Source organism: Hippocampus zosterae, chromosome 13 (genome assembly GCF_025434085.1).
Source record: "Hippocampus zosterae strain Florida chromosome 13, ASM2543408v3, whole genome shotgun sequence".
Classification (NCBI taxonomy): domain Eukaryota; kingdom Metazoa; phylum Chordata; class Actinopteri; order Syngnathiformes; family Syngnathidae; genus Hippocampus; species Hippocampus zosterae.
The window spans coordinates 7,272,854-7,292,504 of record NC_067463.1 but is presented as its reverse complement, the minus strand read 5'-3'; the positions used below and the strand labels follow the sequence as shown (position 1 = coordinate 7,292,504).

At 43.4% G+C, this 19,651-nt stretch overlaps 1 protein-coding gene across 2 annotated transcripts in view; it reads right to left on the bottom strand.

Moving 5' to 3' along the window:
- sdk1b (sidekick cell adhesion molecule 1b) overlaps nt 1-19,651 on the bottom strand; it is a 237,723-nt gene that overhangs the window by 19,695 nt on the left and 198,377 nt on the right. For both annotated transcript variants that reach the window (XM_052084701.1, XM_052084702.1), the window contains 6 exons: nt 17,454-17,688; nt 16,571-16,686; nt 13,475-13,661; nt 11,549-11,647; nt 5,786-5,980; nt 1,580-1,781 (listed from right to left, as the gene is read on the bottom strand). In XM_052084701.1, coding sequence (XP_051940661.1) covers nt 1,580-1,781; nt 5,786-5,980; nt 11,549-11,647; nt 13,475-13,661; nt 16,571-16,686; nt 17,454-17,688 — 1,034 coding nt within the window. The remainder of the gene's footprint in view (nt 1-1,579; nt 1,782-5,785; nt 5,981-11,548; nt 11,648-13,474; nt 13,662-16,570; nt 16,687-17,453; nt 17,689-19,651) is intronic.

The following is a 19,651-nucleotide window of genomic DNA, read 5'->3' as shown; positions in this document are numbered from 1 at the left end:
TCCTGCTTCATTCCTGGTCATTTGCACTTCTGCCTCAGATCTTGTTCCAGGGCCGCCTGGTCCTTGCGCCCAAATTTCGCTGACCTGCTTGCTGCGAGGAGACTTTCCCTTACAAGGCAGAGCCATTTTCAGCATGAAACAAACAAAAAAAGAATTCCGTCTCATGTCCTTCTGCTTGATATTTTGGATCTGGTGAAATGACCACTATCGTCCGCTCTCTGGCTAAGTTCCTGCCACTGTCATAGCAATCTTGCCCAACGCACTCAAAATACAAAGTGACATCAAAAGCAACATTTAGAATTATGAAGGACTAGCTGGTTCGCCGCCCTCTGGGCGGCTCATCAGCTAGTTCCTGCGGAAGGCTGGTAAGGTGGGCCTTCGGCCCACAAAAGTGTTGTTGCTTGGTTCAACTTTTTGTTCATCTTCATTGTTTATCGTAAATAAAGAAATGTTTAGCTCTACTAAATAACTAACAGTTTCATTGCAATGCTTGTGGGTAGACAACATTTTTTCGCTAAGATGCCCGCGCGATCGTAGTGAGCCACTGCCTGAGCGGCGCAGTGGCGGCGCGGTGAAGTAGGTACGTTTTGAAAAGGGACAGACGGAAGGACAGACCGCGTGCGGGACGACGCACAATATATATATAGATAGATAGATGAAGAGATTGTTGTCATTATGCTTCTGAGATAAGATTTGGATGAATGAGCCGTCGATTGCCGTTTGCAAAACAGCGTCGGCCGTCGGTGGCCATTGATCAATCTCATTGGCTGTTTGCAATCAGTGCCTGATATAGAAGATACCGTATTTTCCACACAAAAAGGCGCACTGGATTATATGGCGCAACTTCAATGAATGGCCTATTTTGTCATTTTTTTACATACATTGGGCGCACCGCATTATAAAACAATCGACAATGCATCCACTACGCTCAAGGAAACGCCAACAGAAATAACGATCGGATGACAGTAAAACGTACTTAATAAAGCAGCGACACAGTTCACTGAACCAACAGCAAGTTATAACATTGACTCGTTCACGTTGAACTCTCTTGCCGCTGCTCTATTTCCGTGTTCAACTGCGTAACCGATCGCCTTCAGTTTGAACTCTGCGTTGTCAGCATGTCTCGAGCAAGGAGCCATTTTGGGGTCGAAATATTACCGTAATGACCATACACAAGTCGCATCGGATTTTAAGGCGCGCTGTGAGCTTTTAAGAAGATGGAAGGCTTTTAGGTGTGCCTTTTAGTGTGGAAAATATGGTCGACTAAGAGACAGTAAAGAAAAGCAAAACGACAACAAAAAAAGACATTATCCAATAAATCAAGCTTAGAAAAAGGTTGCTTTTTACATGTTCCCGCTTATATTTTGAGTGTGCTGGATGAGGTTCTGCATATGTGTGGCTTTTATTTCATGAAACCCTGACTGTGGATGATATGATAAACAATAACTTCTCAGCCATGTCAGCTGTGCAGTCAAGGTACATGTAACAGTTTTGGAGTTGTGAGGTTACATTAACGTGCATAAGTGTGTGAGGGTTAAAAAAAAAAATGCAAGTCGCATCTTCGTGAACTCGTGCGTACCTCTCAATGGTCCAGGCAGTTAGGTTGTGCGGGATGTCCGCCGTATTGGTGATCCAGTCGCCATCCGGCAGCTCTTTGATTTGCACGGTCAAGTACCTCACGGGGGAGGAGCCTGAGCTACCAGTCACCCAGTGAAGGCGGAGCCGACGCGCTTCCACGCCATCCTGAGGAACTGACAACTTCCTGGGCGGCTGGGGACGCTCTGTATACACAACGAAGGAATTAGATAGGGAAGCATAAGAGAGAAATTCCGATGATCCATATTCTTCTTATGTGTCCCGATGTTCCTTTTAGCAGATACGCATGACAGCGTTTGCATCCAATTTTACGCGATTGCTTTTTCACTTACGCACGTGAGTGAAAATGAATCGGGGAAACAGTCAAGTCTTATGTTATTCCTTCTAATCATCCAATGATGTTTACATTGTGTGGAAATTTTGTTTGCTTGGCTTCCCAATGTTAAATGCATCATGATACTCATCATTCGAGAGAATGCAAGAGGCGGGTATGGATAACGATGTGAAATTTGGTGCCGAGTTCCACTTTCCGGGGACGACTCGTTGTAGTTTCTTATGAAAGTATGACGGGGGGGGGGGCATTGATACACACACCTTATTCCTCAGTACGCTGAGTGATAACCTTAACGGTAGCCCGTTTCAAATGACGGAAGACGACGGCACATTCATCCGCTTACAAATTGCCGACGGATTGGTTTGTAGCGTTCTAAATTCTGCGATGATTCATTCTCCCGTCAAGTGCAAGGCGTGCGGATACATTTTCATCACTTGCCCGCCCGGGTGACGGTCGCGCGCCAGAACTGATGAAATAAAACAAGACATAACAGCTGGTGCCTCACCAATGAAGAACTGCATTAGCATGAGTCAGTGTCTCTGCTATTCAATTAGAAAGGTGGCATTTGAACGTTAGCATCGGAAGTAGCTCGTACTTTAGATGACGGGATGTGTGTTGAAGATGTATAAAAACACACACGCACACACACACTGCTTAAGGGAGCGTGGCTGTCTAATTTCAGGTCTCTGGGGATATTGACTAGGTGTGGAAATGAAAGTGTTATTGATTCACTCCGAGGTATAATTAATGTGCACGCGCATTCCAGGCAAGCATGGTTGCACACGCCGGCTTGGTCGTCGCCATTCATCCTTATCGCAAGTAATTAAGACAAATTGGATTGCTCTCCTTCTTGCCTCTTATCCTCTTTTCTCATCAGTCCCTTTCAAAAGATTTGACAACAGTAGAAGCTCTAACGTTGAATTGTCCCCCACAGGGTAGAATTCAGAAATTTGGATAAAAAGCTTTAAAAGAAATTTGGCTGACTTCAATCAAACATTACGCAGCATCCAAATGTTTGTACGCATCCATCCATCCATTTTCTGATTCCCTTACCCTCACAAGGGTCACGGGGCATGCAACAAGCCTATCCCAGCTGTCCTCTGGCAGTAAGCGGGGGGACACCCTGAACTGGTTGCCAGCCAATCACAGGGCACACATAGACAAACAACCATCCGCACTCACACTCACACCGAGGGACAATTGGGAGTGTTCCATTAATCTGCCACATATGTCTTTGGAATGTGGGAGGAAACCGGAGTACCCGCAGAAAAACCATGCAGGCACGGGGAGACCATGCATACTTCATACAGGAAGGCCGGAGCCGGAATCGAACCCTGAACCTTTGCAATATGAGGCCGATGTGCTAACAGTTTGGGCGCATTTCCCCCCAAAATACCTGATACTATGCAAAATCCCTTTCATGGGACACAAAAGCATTGGAAGTGGTTGATGCGGCGAGCAATAAAGCAGAATGTCAGAAGGGATTCGAACATCATTGGCCTACCGCACAGGTATTTGCTTGCTATTAAAACGTTTGTTGCCAATTGTTTTTTAACCTCTCTGCTACGAACATTAACTTCTGTTGCACAAAGCGAGGCATATTTTATGGCACAACTCTTGACACACATACACACACGTACAATCAAAGAGCCAATTCCGTTTTCAGGGGATTAATTTGGCCTGTTTGCCATCATCTGAAAGAATTCTCAATGAGGCTGTTCAAAATGGGCTGGAATGTCAGTGAAGTGAAACAGCCGAGCTATGAATGGCAGACCTGAGAAAAGCAGATAGTGATGCTGTGTGTGTGTGTGTGTGTGTGTGTGTGTGTGTGTGTGTGTGTGTGTGTGCGCGTGCGCATATTTCTGTATGACATTTGAGCCAATTAAATTGTACGAGAGAGGCTCGTAGGGCTGGATATGTGACATTATTACTTAACGGTTGCATGTTAAGATAATCAACATGATAGCCTTTAATGTTGTTCTTCAAAGTTACCGCTTTACTAATATGTCTACTCAAATGACATTGAAACTATGAGGAAAAGTAGTAATTAAAAATGTTTCGCCAATGTAGACATTTACAGTACTATTTTAAACAAAATTTTACCATAAGCTAATTGCGTATGCAGCTAGCTGATATGACGATTAGCATTTAGCAATGCTGGGAGGCAGTCATGCTATTCAGTAGTTCCCCGTGCTGTCCCCAGGTTTTGTTCTTTTTCTTTTCCTTTTTTTTTTGGACTTCTTTAGGAGCTGGACATGAAAGACACACAAACCTTCTTTGTACATCGCATTAATAACAGACACTTATTACTTCAGTAGGAGGGAACTCTTACAGAAAATAGTAAAATGTGTTAAATATCGACGCATGCTTTGAGTGGGGAGAAAGTAGCTCCGTCTGGTCGACAATTGTGAAAAATACAAATTGAAAGCCACTGGTCCAATTTGAAATCTTGATAGCAGTGTGGAGTTTATTCAAATGTGTGGAATCTCCAACGGCATTGTCGATGGGACACCATTTGTCTCCGTTTTTGTGTAGCCTTGGCACGTTGGGCTAGTTAAAGGTACAGCGATGAGAATTCTAAAAGCAAATTAAAATGAATGCCATTTAAGACAGTCACAACAACTGAAAATAATAGCAAAAATGCCCCCATGATGCGTTTAGGGACAATTACCTCAGTCCTGGGTGGAAATAGGTGGTTGAACGTTACAGAGCTGGAAAAAAGGACGTCGTTGCCGGTGTGGCCAATTTAAGCTAATATCGTAGTTGGGTCTCTGATGCATGTAACCTGATGCATGTCGCATTGCATATACCGGTTGGTATTTTTGAAATGATATGAATTAGAGCAGCTTCAAACGAGGGTGTCGCCTCCGGCAGATTGGGCGCTTTACATGTTGATGACGTGTGTGCTGCCTCGTTTTCGTGCCTCTGTGAATATTGTTTCATTTTCCCATGCAACATTTTAATTGCACACTTATTCCATTGCCGACAAGCGACTTTCTTTGCCATGAATTTAACATGAGATGAGATGATGTGCCGTAAACACACGTCAACGAGTAATAGGATTTTGCAGGCGAACGCGTGCTTTCATTCTGACATTTCTATTTTTACATACTTTTTTTCATATGCATAAAGGATTTTTAGAAAGAAATAACATTCGGAAGCTGAAATGGTGACATGATTTCCATTAGGCTCCCTTTTTTTAAGCTTTTCTCTTCGTCAGGGAGATCCGGTTTTATTATATGCCACAAAAAAGACCTTGTCAAGGTCTAGCAAGCGTTTAAATATGCCGACACTGCATTCAACAGAATAAACCAAGTAGATTCAACAAGCGAGAATTTTCACGGGCAACACAATTGATGAGCAGTTCAGTAGGTCTACCTCACAATTCATAAATTCCGTCTTTGAATCTCGGTGTAATCTGGGCCTGTTCAATTGAACGCAACGCTAATAAACAGGTCGTGACGTATTTAATTAAACATGGGCTTAACTCTGTCTTCTGCTATCTAATAGAAGAACATGTCATTGTTCTGCCTATCACTGTACGTCATCGGCATAGATTGATTGTGTGGTTCTACTTTTTAAAAAAAACAACAACAAAAAAATATGACAATTTCGGTGAAAAACGGATAATTTCCGACGTCAGCCCCTGATAACGTCTCAAAGTGTGCCAAGGAACCCTGGCTGGAAATCAGTGCTGTACAATACAAATCTGTTGCATAAGATAAACTATTCATTGAGATATTCCAACTTGTCTCGCAGTTCATCAGTAGGGCACGAATAGGAATCGTTCTTTGCTGAGGATAAAAAAAAAATCTTTTTTTTCGCGTAGCATGTTTCAATGTTGTCAACTTTTACCTCTTCGCTCTGTGGTGACCACCAAGGCGACGTGTTCCTGGCCCCAGCCCACGGCAGTGCGAGCCACCAACCGGAACACGTAGCTCTGCTCCGGGGTGAGCCCGGTGACGGTGAACTGGCGTCCGTTGGAACCCACCTCCACCGTGGTCCACTGCTGACTGTCCCTGCGCTCCATTCGGTAGGCGATTTGGTAGCCTAGAGGGAAACAAAAAGAATGGAGATGAACACTCCAACGTGTTTGTGTCTCTCATCACGTTCTGCGCGTTCTTGGGAAAATCGACAAGCGGTGAAACTGGACTACATTATAGCAGTGTTGAGAAACAAGGCCAGGCTACCCACACTCTGACATGCTTATACACACGTACAACCTCTCATCCTTACGCTTGGCTGCGAATCACTGGGTACATGCTCTCCCTATCTTATGTGCAGCAGGCCATGTAATAACGCTAAGTTCGCAAACACCTCTCAACATGTATATATATATTGCATGCACGCGCGCGCACACACACACACACGCACGCGCGCACACACACACACACACACACACACACACACACACACAGCGCAGACGTACACAAGTCCATTTTTCCGCAGGCCACCCACAAAAGCATGTCAGAGGAGCAATACACTGTCAGGCTAAGTAGTCAAATGAATCAAAAACGGCTGTAACTTGTCCTCGGAGGAGTAACGGGGGGTTGAGTCTGACATCTACTGTTTCAGATGCTGGGGAGAGAAGCCTAAAGTGTGTCTGAGTTCAAATTTCTTTTACGTCTCAAAAGCCGGTCCTCTAGGGTCGCTATCCTGCATGTTTTAGATGTCTCTTTCCTCCAACACAAGTGATTTGAGCTAAAATGATTTTGTTATTTTGACTTTAAGATGGCGCCGCGAGAGTGACTGCCTTTACAACAGCTCCTATATTTTGTTGTTCTTCTTCCTTTCGTAACTTTGCTGTTGTGAATTGGGAATTTCTCCGTTGTGAGACTTAGAAATGTTTTATTATCTTATCTTAATGGAACATGAGTCGTTAAATTCAGAACCGTCTGACCGTAGGAGTCTAAATGTAAATACATATTTGACAATATTTTAATCCTTATATGTATGCACCATGTAACCTGATAACATTATACCCTGTCCACTGTAGTGACCGCTGTCCCTGAAAGGGTTGAAACATTCTTTTTTTTGGGGGGGGGGGGGTTAAGAAAAATAACAGTTCACTCAACGTGAAATAGAACACACATCTTGTTTTTGGATTGAGTTGGAACGTGTCAAACAATGGCGCTGATTTTAAAAAAAAGATGGAATATGAGCTAATACTTTTGCCTGTGAGCTTTTCTCCAAGTACATAACCTTTTGCTAAAAATTAGACTAAATTCTCATGAGAACACGCTCAGCGCCGGATATGACTGCTTTACAGTAAAACTGTTTTGATGATAATCTGCTGACGGGCACCTAATCCGTTTGCGTTTTGTGATCATTTTATCAGATAGTCCGATTGTTTGCTCAATGTAAGCGGCGAGCGAGGCAGATTAGCGGATAACGGCGAGATGGCAAAATCCGGTGGCATAAAAACAATCGCTTTCGGAGCTCGCAGTTTGGCACGGGATATCTCTGGGACATCCCCGCTGATGAGATCCACAAGGATAAATCTCCATTACAAAAGGGGACTCTTGTCTTTTTTGTAAAAAGCCCCTCTTGGGTTTTTATTTTTTTTCTGCCAACGGGAAAGATGCAGCGCATAAATATTTAACGCAGCCCGCTGGCTTTTGGCAAAAATGTGTCTATGGCGACGCTAGCGGCTCAGCGTGCTTGGCTGCGCGTGTATAGTTCATAAAATACTCATAAGCGCTGCAAGTTAACAAGCTTGTGGGGGTATTTTTAACATTTTCGACGTCGTGCTTCAAAGAACATACAGATGTCTTGGAGCGGACACATTGAAAATAGCTTGTATCGTATGCGCTGTATTTACAGTCTCTCCTGCCTCCCCCCAAAATTGACCCACAGTGTCAAACAAAGCAGGAGTCGCACGAGTTCAAAAATAACGATTTAATTGCAGAAGTACAGCTTTACAATTTAAAGATTAAAGTATATTGTTCATTCATTCATTCATCTTCCGAGCCGCTTGATCCTCACTAGGGTCGCGGGGGTGCTGGAGCCTATCCCAGCTGTCTTCGGGTAGTAGGCGGGGGACACCCTGAATCGGTTGCCAGCCAATCGCAGAAGTATATTGTTCAATTATGAAATCTTGAGAACGTTACTTGTCTTCTTGTTTTTTTTCTTTTTAATGTAAAGTGGGTTGTGCCCGAATTAATAATTTAACTAAATTCGCCACATTTAGTTTCGTTTAAATTTAAAATAAATTTTGTCTTATTTTGTTTAGATTTTTTTTTTCTGGGGTTCAGTTTATGAGTGATTGACTAGCAAAAATACGCCCCTGACACATATTGTAGATATATGACGTACAAGGGCTAAAAATGATTTTCGGTTTTTATGTGCTCAAATAATCACCTAACAATACAATTCAGTTTCATTCTAATATAGCTAGCTACGTAGCATTAGTATTTTTTGTTCTTTTTCTTCCAACAATTACACACTTCTTGTGTGTGTCTGCGTGTGTGTGTGTGTGTGTGTAATTCTCCTAAAGTCTTCTGAGAACAGATGCTGGGAGAAAAAGAAAAAGGTAAAAGTGCAACTACTCCAGATACACCACCAACAAAAGCCCAAATTAATACTCCATCTGCAGGATGGATTCACAGTCAGAAAATGTGTGATGTTTTGCATGTACGAGAAGAAGTCTGTTTTTTTTCATCCCAGTTGGAAGGATGAGTTTAGCGTGAACCAAAGAACAAAAACTTTGAGACATGCATTCACATACTACTATTGGCCATGTTGGAGCTCTGTCATTTGTGAGCTCCGGCCAACTGTCTTAAAACAACTTTTGTGTTGCTACATGCACCTATCCAGTCTGAGCTTTTGTGATGTGCTTCTTAATGAGACAAATTGCACTCTACAGTATATACTCACCTTCAGTGTGGCTACACCTTAAATGATGACCAAATAAATAGAATCAAACCGTTTTTTGTCACATTTTTCCTTCAATTTCCTTGAAAATCAACACTGTACTGCTCATTCTGATGTGTATGGCCACCTGGGGGCAGTATAAGACAAATGTACGGACATACTCCACTATATACTCCAGTACAGCAGAAATAATAGTAGGTCTTTGCAGAGGATAAAGAATATATGTCTTTCAATATATTATCTGTCTCAGCTGGGATAGACTCCAGCCAATCGGCAACCCTAATGAGGACGTGCAATGAAAATGGATTAGATCGATTTGAATGTGTTTAATGACTGACCAGTGTGACTACATTGAGTGCTGTACAGCACCAGGTTGCTGACAGGGCGGTGAAGGACGCACAGTAGCTATCAGTCACAAAAGGCAAATGAGAGTATACATGTGATGTGGACTTTGCCCGTATGTCTGTGTTTGGAAATGCACACACGCACAGTATGCACACCACGGGTCCGAGCAAAGACACAGCTGGATTACGGCGCTCCATTCTGTCGGCGAGTGGCATCATTACAAATTTCTCCCTACTTCAATTAGGCTTGCGCATCATTCACACTGCCCCACTGAGAGGACAAGTGTTACTCCACCCACCGACGCTGGCGCATACAACATACAAACAAAGACACGCACAGCTCATCCGTCATGCGACGCGCTTGGAACATCTGAAAACTTCTCGCAAATCTGCTGCTTCGCGTGACATGTATTTGAATTCAGATTTCTCAAGACGGTGTAGCAACCACAAATGCCCTCTGAGAACTCCGACATTTGAATTTCGCGCCGCGAGACTGATCAGCCAATCGGCGGCCCCCGCTGCCGCTCGCTACCAACCAATCACAGCCCCCGGATGGGCTGGACGTTTGTTTACACTAACGTCCGCTTTGCTGGTATATAAATGATCGTACGTTTGCTGAAATAAAACAGTGTACCACCGCTCTTCCGAGTACTTCACTTCACTTCGCCGGGCCGTCGCTCCTTACAACGGAACATACAATAAGCACATCAGTGGGCCGAGTTACACACACGTCTTGTATTGGCATTTAAAGATCTCCTTGGCACTTCAGTTGAAAAATTATATATTTTTTTAAAACATCATTATTCATTCATATGAAAAACTAAGATAAAAGTACTGCTCTGGCGCCATCTTGGTGCCAAGGAATTGCAGTATGTTGAGATGAGTTGAGGTGCTTCATTTAGACAAAACTGGTGCTCTTGAAGACCAAGCATCCGTCAAGTGTTTGAGGCATGCTGTCAACAGCACCTCTCCAAATTATTATGCAAATGATGTTTTCCCCTGATTTTTATAAATAGTCTATGCAAATGGCACAATTTTCAAGTCATCAACTGTTAAGAGAATAACTGGAATGTTTTTTTTTAAAAAACAAACCTCCCAATCATAAAAGTATTTCTCCACCCCCTTGCCTCCAAAAATAAATAAAAACATTCTTTTTGTACAACCGGGCTGTTCAAATGATGAAGTGCATCAGCTGTTTCAAGACAGTTTCTCGGTTGTAAAGAACATCAAACTGTCATTTGTTGGATTTGCAGTATGAGGAATGTTACATTTGCTGGAATGAAAAACCATTTCGATTAAAAACATCTTAACAGGTAACAAGTTAATGTTCATCAATTCAACTTGGGAGGTTTTTTTTTTTGGTTTTGTTTGCTTCTCTATTCCTGCCTATCTTCCTTGTTCTTAAATCAGAGGTCCAGTGTTAAAACAGAACTTGATCAGTGAAGAAGTCTCGGATTGAAATTGCTTTTGATTTCCGCAAACGCGACCTCTGAATGCTGAAAAAAAAAAATTGCATCATAATTTGGAACGCCGTGTAGAAGATTGCGAATAATTCCGATTGAGCTTTTCCCACCTGATGAAACTCAGAAAATGGCGTCATTGCTCTGATGCGTCTTATGTTCCTTAAAAAAACCCAAACAACTGTAGACTTGATAGTCTACTGAGATAATTGGAGATCAGTTCCCAAATTCTGTGCTTGCGTGATTAAGGACACGCCTCAGACCACAGGAAAATCTTTCAGGTTCATTTTGTAAAATAATCTAATGACCTTTGAACTTCACATACTCTCCCGCGCCGTGCTCTCTCTCGCTTGCTGTCACCCTTCAAACCACCTCCAAGTTCTCTTCCATCCGATTAGGTGCTGTCAGGTTTAGTTGCTGGCACTCCCGTTTTACTACTGTCAGCTACATTTCTCATTCTTACCGTGACTGCCATGGAAAATATTTCAACATCCCACCGGACATCCAGCGCGATGCATGTTTTCTCATCGTCTCTTGACCACTTGCTTTTTGTCCAAGATGGACTAACATGGGGCAAAAATATAAATGTAGCTCTACAGCGTGACTGGCCACTCCGTCGTGACATCGATGGGGAAACTAAACGATGCAATTCTGGTGAGTGATGTCACTGAGCCCACTTTTTTTTTTTACATTTTATTTCAGCTCCGATCTTAACCCTTTCATGAATCCTGTAATCTGATAACATGATAAGATGTCCATTGTAGTAAGCGTTGTCCCTCAAAGGGTTAAGGAATAATTTATTGCAATTTTAGGAAAAAAGTGTGCTGTTGTTCTTCTGTAGTTTTCCTATTTGGTTGGTCGATGCTACACATCCAGCGAGTCGTCTTCCAAATAACGATTAGGCTGCTCCTCCCCTGTGCGTGGGTGTGTGGGTTTCATACCTAATATGATGCCGTTGGGGTTTGCGGGAGGCTCCCACACTACCCTGGCTGATGACAGGCGGACCTCTGGGAACACCACCCTGACAGGGGGTCCTGGGACTAAAGGGGGCAGAAAAACAGAAATGGGAGTTGGCAGCCGAGCGGACCTCGAATAATATAAAAAGAGCCACAGAGCATTGCAACATCAAGCACTTACGTACATTAAATGTGTGACTATATATGAGAGGCCACGAGGATGCTTCTGCCCTTAACACACACACACACACACACATATGCACGCGCAGGCACACAAACTGCATAGAGTGTCTTATAAATTTTTTAGACGTGCCTTGAACGATGCAAAAAATAGAAAATGTAATTTTCTATTAACCTCCCCACATCTGCCTTCGAACCTGATAGAAGTACATGTTCCACACCATCAAATACATGTCATTGCGACTCATACGCACACACACACATACGTACACACAGGCACTCATGCACACACACACACACAGACACACACACGCACGAGTGCACAATGCAGGTTCATTATACTTTGACAAATTGACTTGTTCAGGTTCCACCCTGAAATGAGAAAAACTTTTCAAATGTGACAGTACTCAGCGATGTGTGCGTACGTGTGTTTTATTCAAGGCAGTGGGGGTTGCTGCGGTAGTTACAACCCCAGCTGGCTGCGTCTTCCAACATGAACACCCCAAAACGTGTCAGCCCCACGACGCTTAACAAATGAACTGCATATGAAGCACCCTAATGACACTACGTGTGCAAAATAGAGCGTCTACTCTTCTCACTCGGCTTTCGACGAGATGTTGGAGGGTGCCTGAGGTGCATCCAATCATGCCTGAATAGGACAGGAAGAGGGCATTCCCCAAACTGTTCTCACAAAGTCAGAAGCACAGCGTACTGTACGTCCATCAATGGCTTTTATAGTCATCGTTTCAAATGTACTTGTGGCTAAAATGCGAAGTGTGGAGAGCCTCTGTCATCTAGACGTACGAATGCAGTCTTATCAATGGGGAGTTATTGCCAATAGCATCATTTTTGCCTTTTTACTTCTCGCTCTTGGTAATATTATAATCAAGCTTGACATGATCAGGATTTTTGGGGCTGATCACCGATCGGCTAGTTTCTATCTGTCAGAGATCGGCTAAGGGGTTGCTGTAAGCCCTGTCAGGAATCGGTATAGTTCAAGTTAAGCCCCTCCAGCATTTTATTTGCTATTCTAAAATATATTTCTAAATTGTTTTCTCAGTCCCCCCATGTATCGGTTGAGCCCCATTTCAGGTCCGGGAGGGAAAAAAAATCCTGGAGAAGTGCCCGCTTTTATATCCGCTTGGCAGGTTGTAGCACTTGAAATAAATTTGTGTACAGTTTAGTGAGCATTAACAGAAGTATTCTCGAGCATGTTTAGAAATCTTTGCAATGCCCCATGGAAGGAAAGTATGGGGGAGGGGGAACAAGTTGTGTGATTTGTATATCAAATATTTATTCGTAAATAAATGAGCGGAACTTGATTTTCAAGTAACAGCATAGCTGCTTGTAAACCATGCAACAGCAAAAAAAAAAACAAAACTAAATGCTCTAGTTGGAACTTTTTCAAAGTTATTTTTTATAAAGAACTTGTGCACCGATGAGTTATAACTCCTGCGTTGCAGGATGAAGTGAAGTGGGACGCTGACATATTGTATTGATGGGCATGGAACTTGAGCATGTATATCTTTAAAGACAGTGAGGGTGTTCTGAAGCGAGATTGTCACATTAAATGACAGTAGCAGACAATATCTTTATTTGTTTCACGAAAATAATTGAAATAACTTCAAACCTGTAGAATTGTGGTTAAAAGAGTCACACTTTTTGAAGACGCGTGGGGGGAGGGGGGACGCACAAAACAAAAACACGTCGATAATTGATAATGTTTCCTACCGTCTTCTTTGGTTCTTAGTAGCATGGGGCTGCTGGGGGGTCCGTCACCCATTCTTGTGTAGGCCAGCACTTGCAGCGCGTATATTGTGTACTTCCGCAGCGCGCCGACAAGCAGCGACGCATTCCTCTCCCCTTCTGCCAGAAGAACGCTGGGGGGACGTTCGGACTCTTTCTCAGAGTACAACACCTGTAGAGAGACACATGCACACACACACACAAACGCACACGGCACATATTATATATATTAAATATTGTTGTAATCACACCGGTCAACAACTTTTATTCCATTTTTTTAATCAGAGATGCAAGTAAACTTTTGTCAATGAATTTTTGATGACAGAAATGAAAACCGATGATGCTACAACAGACATTTTGGCAATAATCACAGTTCATTTATCTCGCTTAATGAGCATGAAATGTTTCAGTCAGTTTTCATTTTTAAAAAAGCAGTCATTTGAATTTAATTTTGTTCTTGAAAATGTTTTTCAGTTTTCGTTTTAGTCGTTTGCTTTCGTTACCGATAACCTTGAGGTGAAGACGGTATCTTTAGCGACAATTAACATTACGGTGGACTCTGATCACGCCGCAATTTGCTGTGAACAACAGAACTGTGAGGCTGAAGCGCTAACCACTAGACCACCGTGCTGCCTGTGCGCAAATTTATGTTAGGAAATTAGGAAAAAGAAAAAAAGTATCCCTCGGCTTCTCAAATTCGCCAGCTCACCTTATAAGAACACGGAAAGGAAAATGTCAGTCGTGACTTGAAGGGAGCGCGAAGCAAAAAGTCATGAGGTGCCGGTGGCAGCTGGCAAAAGAAACCATTGGGCGCCTAACGGCGAACGGAAACGAGCACTGCTGGCAGCTGCTTGTCATCTCACAGCACAGTGGGCACGCTTGCGAGCTCCCGCACACGCCAGGGAACAATATAAGTGTGCCATGCGCTCGGGGGGCAAATGGATTATATAAGCAGATTCCGTTTCTCCCCCACCCCCCACCTCCCCTCCAAATCTCCAAAACAATGGATGGTGGAGTTATTTTGTTTCCTGCATATTAACACGAGCATGTCAACACAAGTGGAGACAAATCCCCCTTTTCTTCATCTCCTTTGCAGATTAAGACGGGATACAATTTCGACAACACATTAGCCAAAATAGTTTTGTTTTTCTCCGTGCTGTAAAAAAACACAAGTCACAAAGCTACATGTCGTCTCTTTATGCTAGGATCAAAATGGCAACGTACATTACAAGAAATCCTCAGGGCGTACATGGGGGAGGCTGTGAAAAGCAGCGGTTAAAAAAAAAAAAGATGAGCACGTCTTGTATTCGTCTGGCGCTTCTATTTATCTATGTCCTCATTTCGATGAAGAGCTTTGTGACATCGCGCAGGTTTGATAGATTGCAGTTTCTTCGTGTTGGATGACACGCTAATGATGGATCATTTTCATCCTTCGTTCTGTCATGTCAATCCGTCTTAACCGTTCGGGCCTTAAAACTATGTCCTGCCCCCCCACCCCCTAACTAGCATTTTAGAATAAGTTCGTCACGTACAGAACAGCTCGCTCCAAGACACATTTTTAGAAAAAGGGAGACAGCTAAAGATGTATGTCTGTGGAGATTCTCCGTCATTTAGGTCGTGGTAAGCCATCGATGTCAAATTCGTCTATAATGTGAGGAGGAGCTTTGAGTCATCGCTGTATCCTCCGCCTGTAACAGTACTGACATCCCTCCCCTCAAAAGTTGCCCCATTTTAAAGAAACGGGCTGAAGATAATTGCTGCATATAGTAGACGATTATTAGATTATAATATATATATATTTTTTCACAAACTAACTACATTTTATGTTTACTGAACTAACAAAAAATAACAACTACAGTGAAAATGTCTTGGTTTTTATCTTTGTCACTTAATTTCATACATTAGCTTTTTTTCATTTTTTCCCCATTTATTCATTTAGGTATCACTGTTCACAGCTGTACAGAAGTAGGAAGCTCAATACCTTTTTTTTTTAAATTTTGCGCTCAACAAATACATTTGAAAAAAATTTAATCTCGGCCCGGTAGACCAGTGGTTAGCACGTCGGCTTCACAGTGCAGAGGTACCGGGTTCGATTCCAGCTCCGGCCTCCCTGTGTGGAGTTTGCATGTTCTCCCCGGGCCTGCGTGGGTTTTCTCCGGGTACTCCGGTTTCCTCCCACATTCCAAAAAACATGCGTGGCAGGCGGATTGAACTCTCTAAAATTGTCCCTAGGTGTGATTGTGAGCGTGGATTTGTCTCTGTGTGCCCTGCGATTGGCTGGCAACCGATTCAGGGTGTCCCCCACCTACTGCCCGAAGACAGCTGGGATAGGCTCCAGCACCCCCCGCGACCCTAGTGAGGATCAAGCGGCTCGGAAGATGAATGAATGAATGAATGAATCTCGATATTGTATATTTAGTATATATGGTATATAAAAAAACTAAAACTAATAAAAAAGGTTTACTAAAATGCCGCATTTTCGAAACAAAGAAAAACTGCGAAAAAAATCACAAAACCCTCTCTGAAAACAAATTTAATTTAAAAAAAGTTAATTAAAAAAGTAGAATGCAAATTCGCATCGCCCTTAACTGTTCACTATAGCGCATCTTCCCTTCGCAAAGTCTGCTGAGTGCCTCATTGTCACGCCGTGGAAAAAGTGTGGCGTTGGCCGCCCTTTTGTGCTCATTCCACAGCATTAGACAAAGGATGTTCATTCATTCATTCATCTTCCGTACCGCTTGATCCTCACTAGGGTCGCGGGGGATGTTAATGTATTCTATTCAGTTACACTAGAGAGAGGAAACAAATTAAAAATTGAAACAAAAACAGTATTTTGAGACGGCATTACAACATGCGTATAGTTAAAGTTGCAAGAACTTGAGTTTATTTTTAAATACTACACTGCAGTTACCGGACATTACATCATGTCTGGACTTTTTTTTTTCTTTATTGCAAGTGTGTGAGCGTTTGGGTGTCTGTGCCATGACATTGAGGTGGGAGTGTCAATGATGTGTGTGAGTGTGCGTGTGCGTGTGCGTGTGCGTGTGCGTGTGCGTGTGTGTGTGTGTGTGTGATGTGCACCTTGTAACCGAGGATGGCCCCATTCCGCCTCGCCAGGGGGACAGGAGACCATGTGAGCAGGATTTTGGAGGAACTCACAGCATCAGCAGTCACATTGACAGGAGATCCCGATGGGACTGTGTGACACACACACGCGCAAATACACACACACACACACACACACACACACACACAAACTCTTGGGTCGGTGCTATTTTGTACTTTGCGCCAGCAATCAATCTGGTCCTTTATACGAATCACCTCCACCACCCTCAGTCCTCGTCTCAGTGAGTGAGAAGTAGAGAGGACCGGGCCGAAGGAGGTGACGCAAGCAAGTGTTTCTGGTGCTGTGAGTTCTGATAGTGCCTTAGTGGGACTTCTTACATATTGAGTCGAACAACATTGGCCACACAGTCTAAAACACAGGAGTCAATGAGGCCTGATTCACTAAAGTGCCAAATAGCAGGCGCTAAATGGTGTGGTCACTCAACAGATTGCGTGTGTTAGCTGTTAGCTAGCTTTGTTGGTTTGAAGTGAGGGAAATGGGAGTGTTCGTGGGAGAGGCAAATTAACAAATGATTAAGGTACTGAAAAATACGTCATCACTCGGAAAATTTTGGGTGGGCACTACTGCAACCATAAACGACAAAAATCTAAATCTGCCCTTTGAACATGCAATTTATATGCATGTATTATGGGATTATCAAAGAATAGAAGAAAAGTGCATCTGTTTAAAAATATCATGATGGTCACAAATATGGAGTGTGGCCTTGGCCCTCACCGTCCACCACCTTGTTCTGCCCCTGTAACAAAGCTCTCTACTCCTTGTCGCTTTTCATTTGGCCTGGATTTTGCTCTAATACCCGGAGTCCTGGCTTTAGGCAAACCTTTAAGGCCCACTTACCAGATTCAGCCGTGCGAGCAGAGACTGCATCACTCCACGGGCCAGGTCCAATGGAGTTGTAGGCCTGTATCCGAGTGCGGTAGTGTGTCCAAGGGTGCAGGCCCTCTACGGTGACCTCGCCTGCGGCTCCCTCAACCTCCACAGTCCGATCCTCAGCCAGTCCGTCCGTCCTGCGCACGCGCAGCCGGTAGCCCACCGTCTCCGGACTGCCGTTATACTCGGATTCGGGTAGAGGCTAAAGGTCAGTGTGGGGGGCAGGGCGGGGGATTAGGATGATCACAAAATATGTTTACTGTTTTAGGTTAATTAAAGCGGAAGTACACCCCAAAATCCACCCCGTTTTTAGACATCTCATGAGATGGCCATTTTGCCACTTGCAATCGACTGAAAATGCCATCAGAGTTGCTTCAGGGCTCAGGTAACGACCAATCACGGCTCAGCTTCAGAAAATAGGTGAGCCGTGATTGGTCGTTAACCGAGCATCGAGCAACTGTGATGGCATTTTCAGTCGACAGCTAGTGGCAAAATGGCCACTTCCTGAGAAGGACACACATGCACACACACTGTATATACAGTATATATGGTTGGTTAAGGGTTGAGGTAAATCACACTAGATCGACTCTCAATCTTCTCAAACATAAAAACTAGGCCGAAGTGATGAAAAGTCATCATAATTTTGACTCCCAAAAAAGACTGTGTGTGTGTGTGTGGGCACAAGTTGACAAAAGCCCAGAGCAGAATGAAGCTCAAGTACGATCTGACAGTCCTACACTGTCATGTCACGAAAAGGGACACGGTAAGAGACCCATTTTGCTCCTATGGTCATTTGAATGACACAGATGGTGTGGGAATCTAAAGTAGATCTTTAAAAACCTTTTACAATCTTCTCCCCTTTGACATCCCATCTCCTGATCACCTCCCTTTCCTGTGTCCCGTTCACTCTTCATCATCGTCATTGTCGTCAACGTCATCCTCGCTTCCTCTCTCATTTCCTATCACCGTCGCCTCACGTGCCCCTTTAGCCTTTATGCTTTGTCGCCTCAATTTCTCCACCATGTCATTATTTATTACTACCCTCCTTTCACTGGGTAAAAGCGCTTCCAAGGCCACGGATGAATACAGCGGGCATCGGGTGCTGCTTGTTATTGCGCGGTTGACATCAAATGTGAGTTTTATTTCTTTCGCGATGCATTGACAACACTTGTAATGCTTCTCTACTCTGTGCAGATGGCCTTGGATAGTTGAGGATGCTGTGTGTTAGCATGCCGGTTAAAAAAAGGAAAATACATTGGGATGCCCCACAGGTAGCTGCATGCTGTCCAAGTTTGATTTGACAGGGCAAGGCTCTCGTTTCAATTCCTTAAATGGAAAATTTCTCTGTTAGCGAGAGATGGCAGGGAGAAAATATAAATGAACGGAGCGGGTGATATGACAGGTTTAGGGTTTGCAAAAATAAGCAGCAAAGAGAAGAGGTGATCAAAATAAATCGTCAGGTGAAGTACAGATACATGAAAACTTTTCTTTAATGCCGTAACAACAGGCAAATACCTCATCACTGTACTACGATCGAAAATCGACGTTAGTACATGAACAAAGTATTTGTCTTTTGTGACTCGACTTAACCCTTTCAGGGACAGCGGTTACTACAGTAGATAGCTTATCATGTTATCAGGTTACAGGGTGCATGAAAGGGTTTAGGAGACTTTTCAGGTATCTGTAGTTTACTTAATTAAGTATGTATATTTTTTACCTTAACTTCCAGCATTTGAAAGCAGGTATATGTACGTTTGACTGTTTCCCTTGTCCTATTTTCAACCTCCACGGAATACGACATGCCATAAAAATAGACGGTCAAGTCAAGAACGCTTGAGGTCTTGAGGATTTATTAGGCCGAAAAACCAGGGACAGCAGCGACATGGCGGAACGTGAACCAGAGAGCATTAACAAAAATGACGCAACAGACTCTGCAAAGCAAGATATCCGCCATCCATGGCCTCATTTAAAGGGGGAGAATGTTTACCCCCCTCCACCCCCCAAAAAGAAAAAAATAACTTGTTGTCACCTGTGTTAACAGTCACGACTTGCATGTCATGCATAAGTGTCATCAATGAAAACCGCCATATTTTGCCTGTAATAATTGCAATAAACCACCATGCCTGAGGAAAAACAACCAATTTGAGAAAGAGAAGGCATGACTT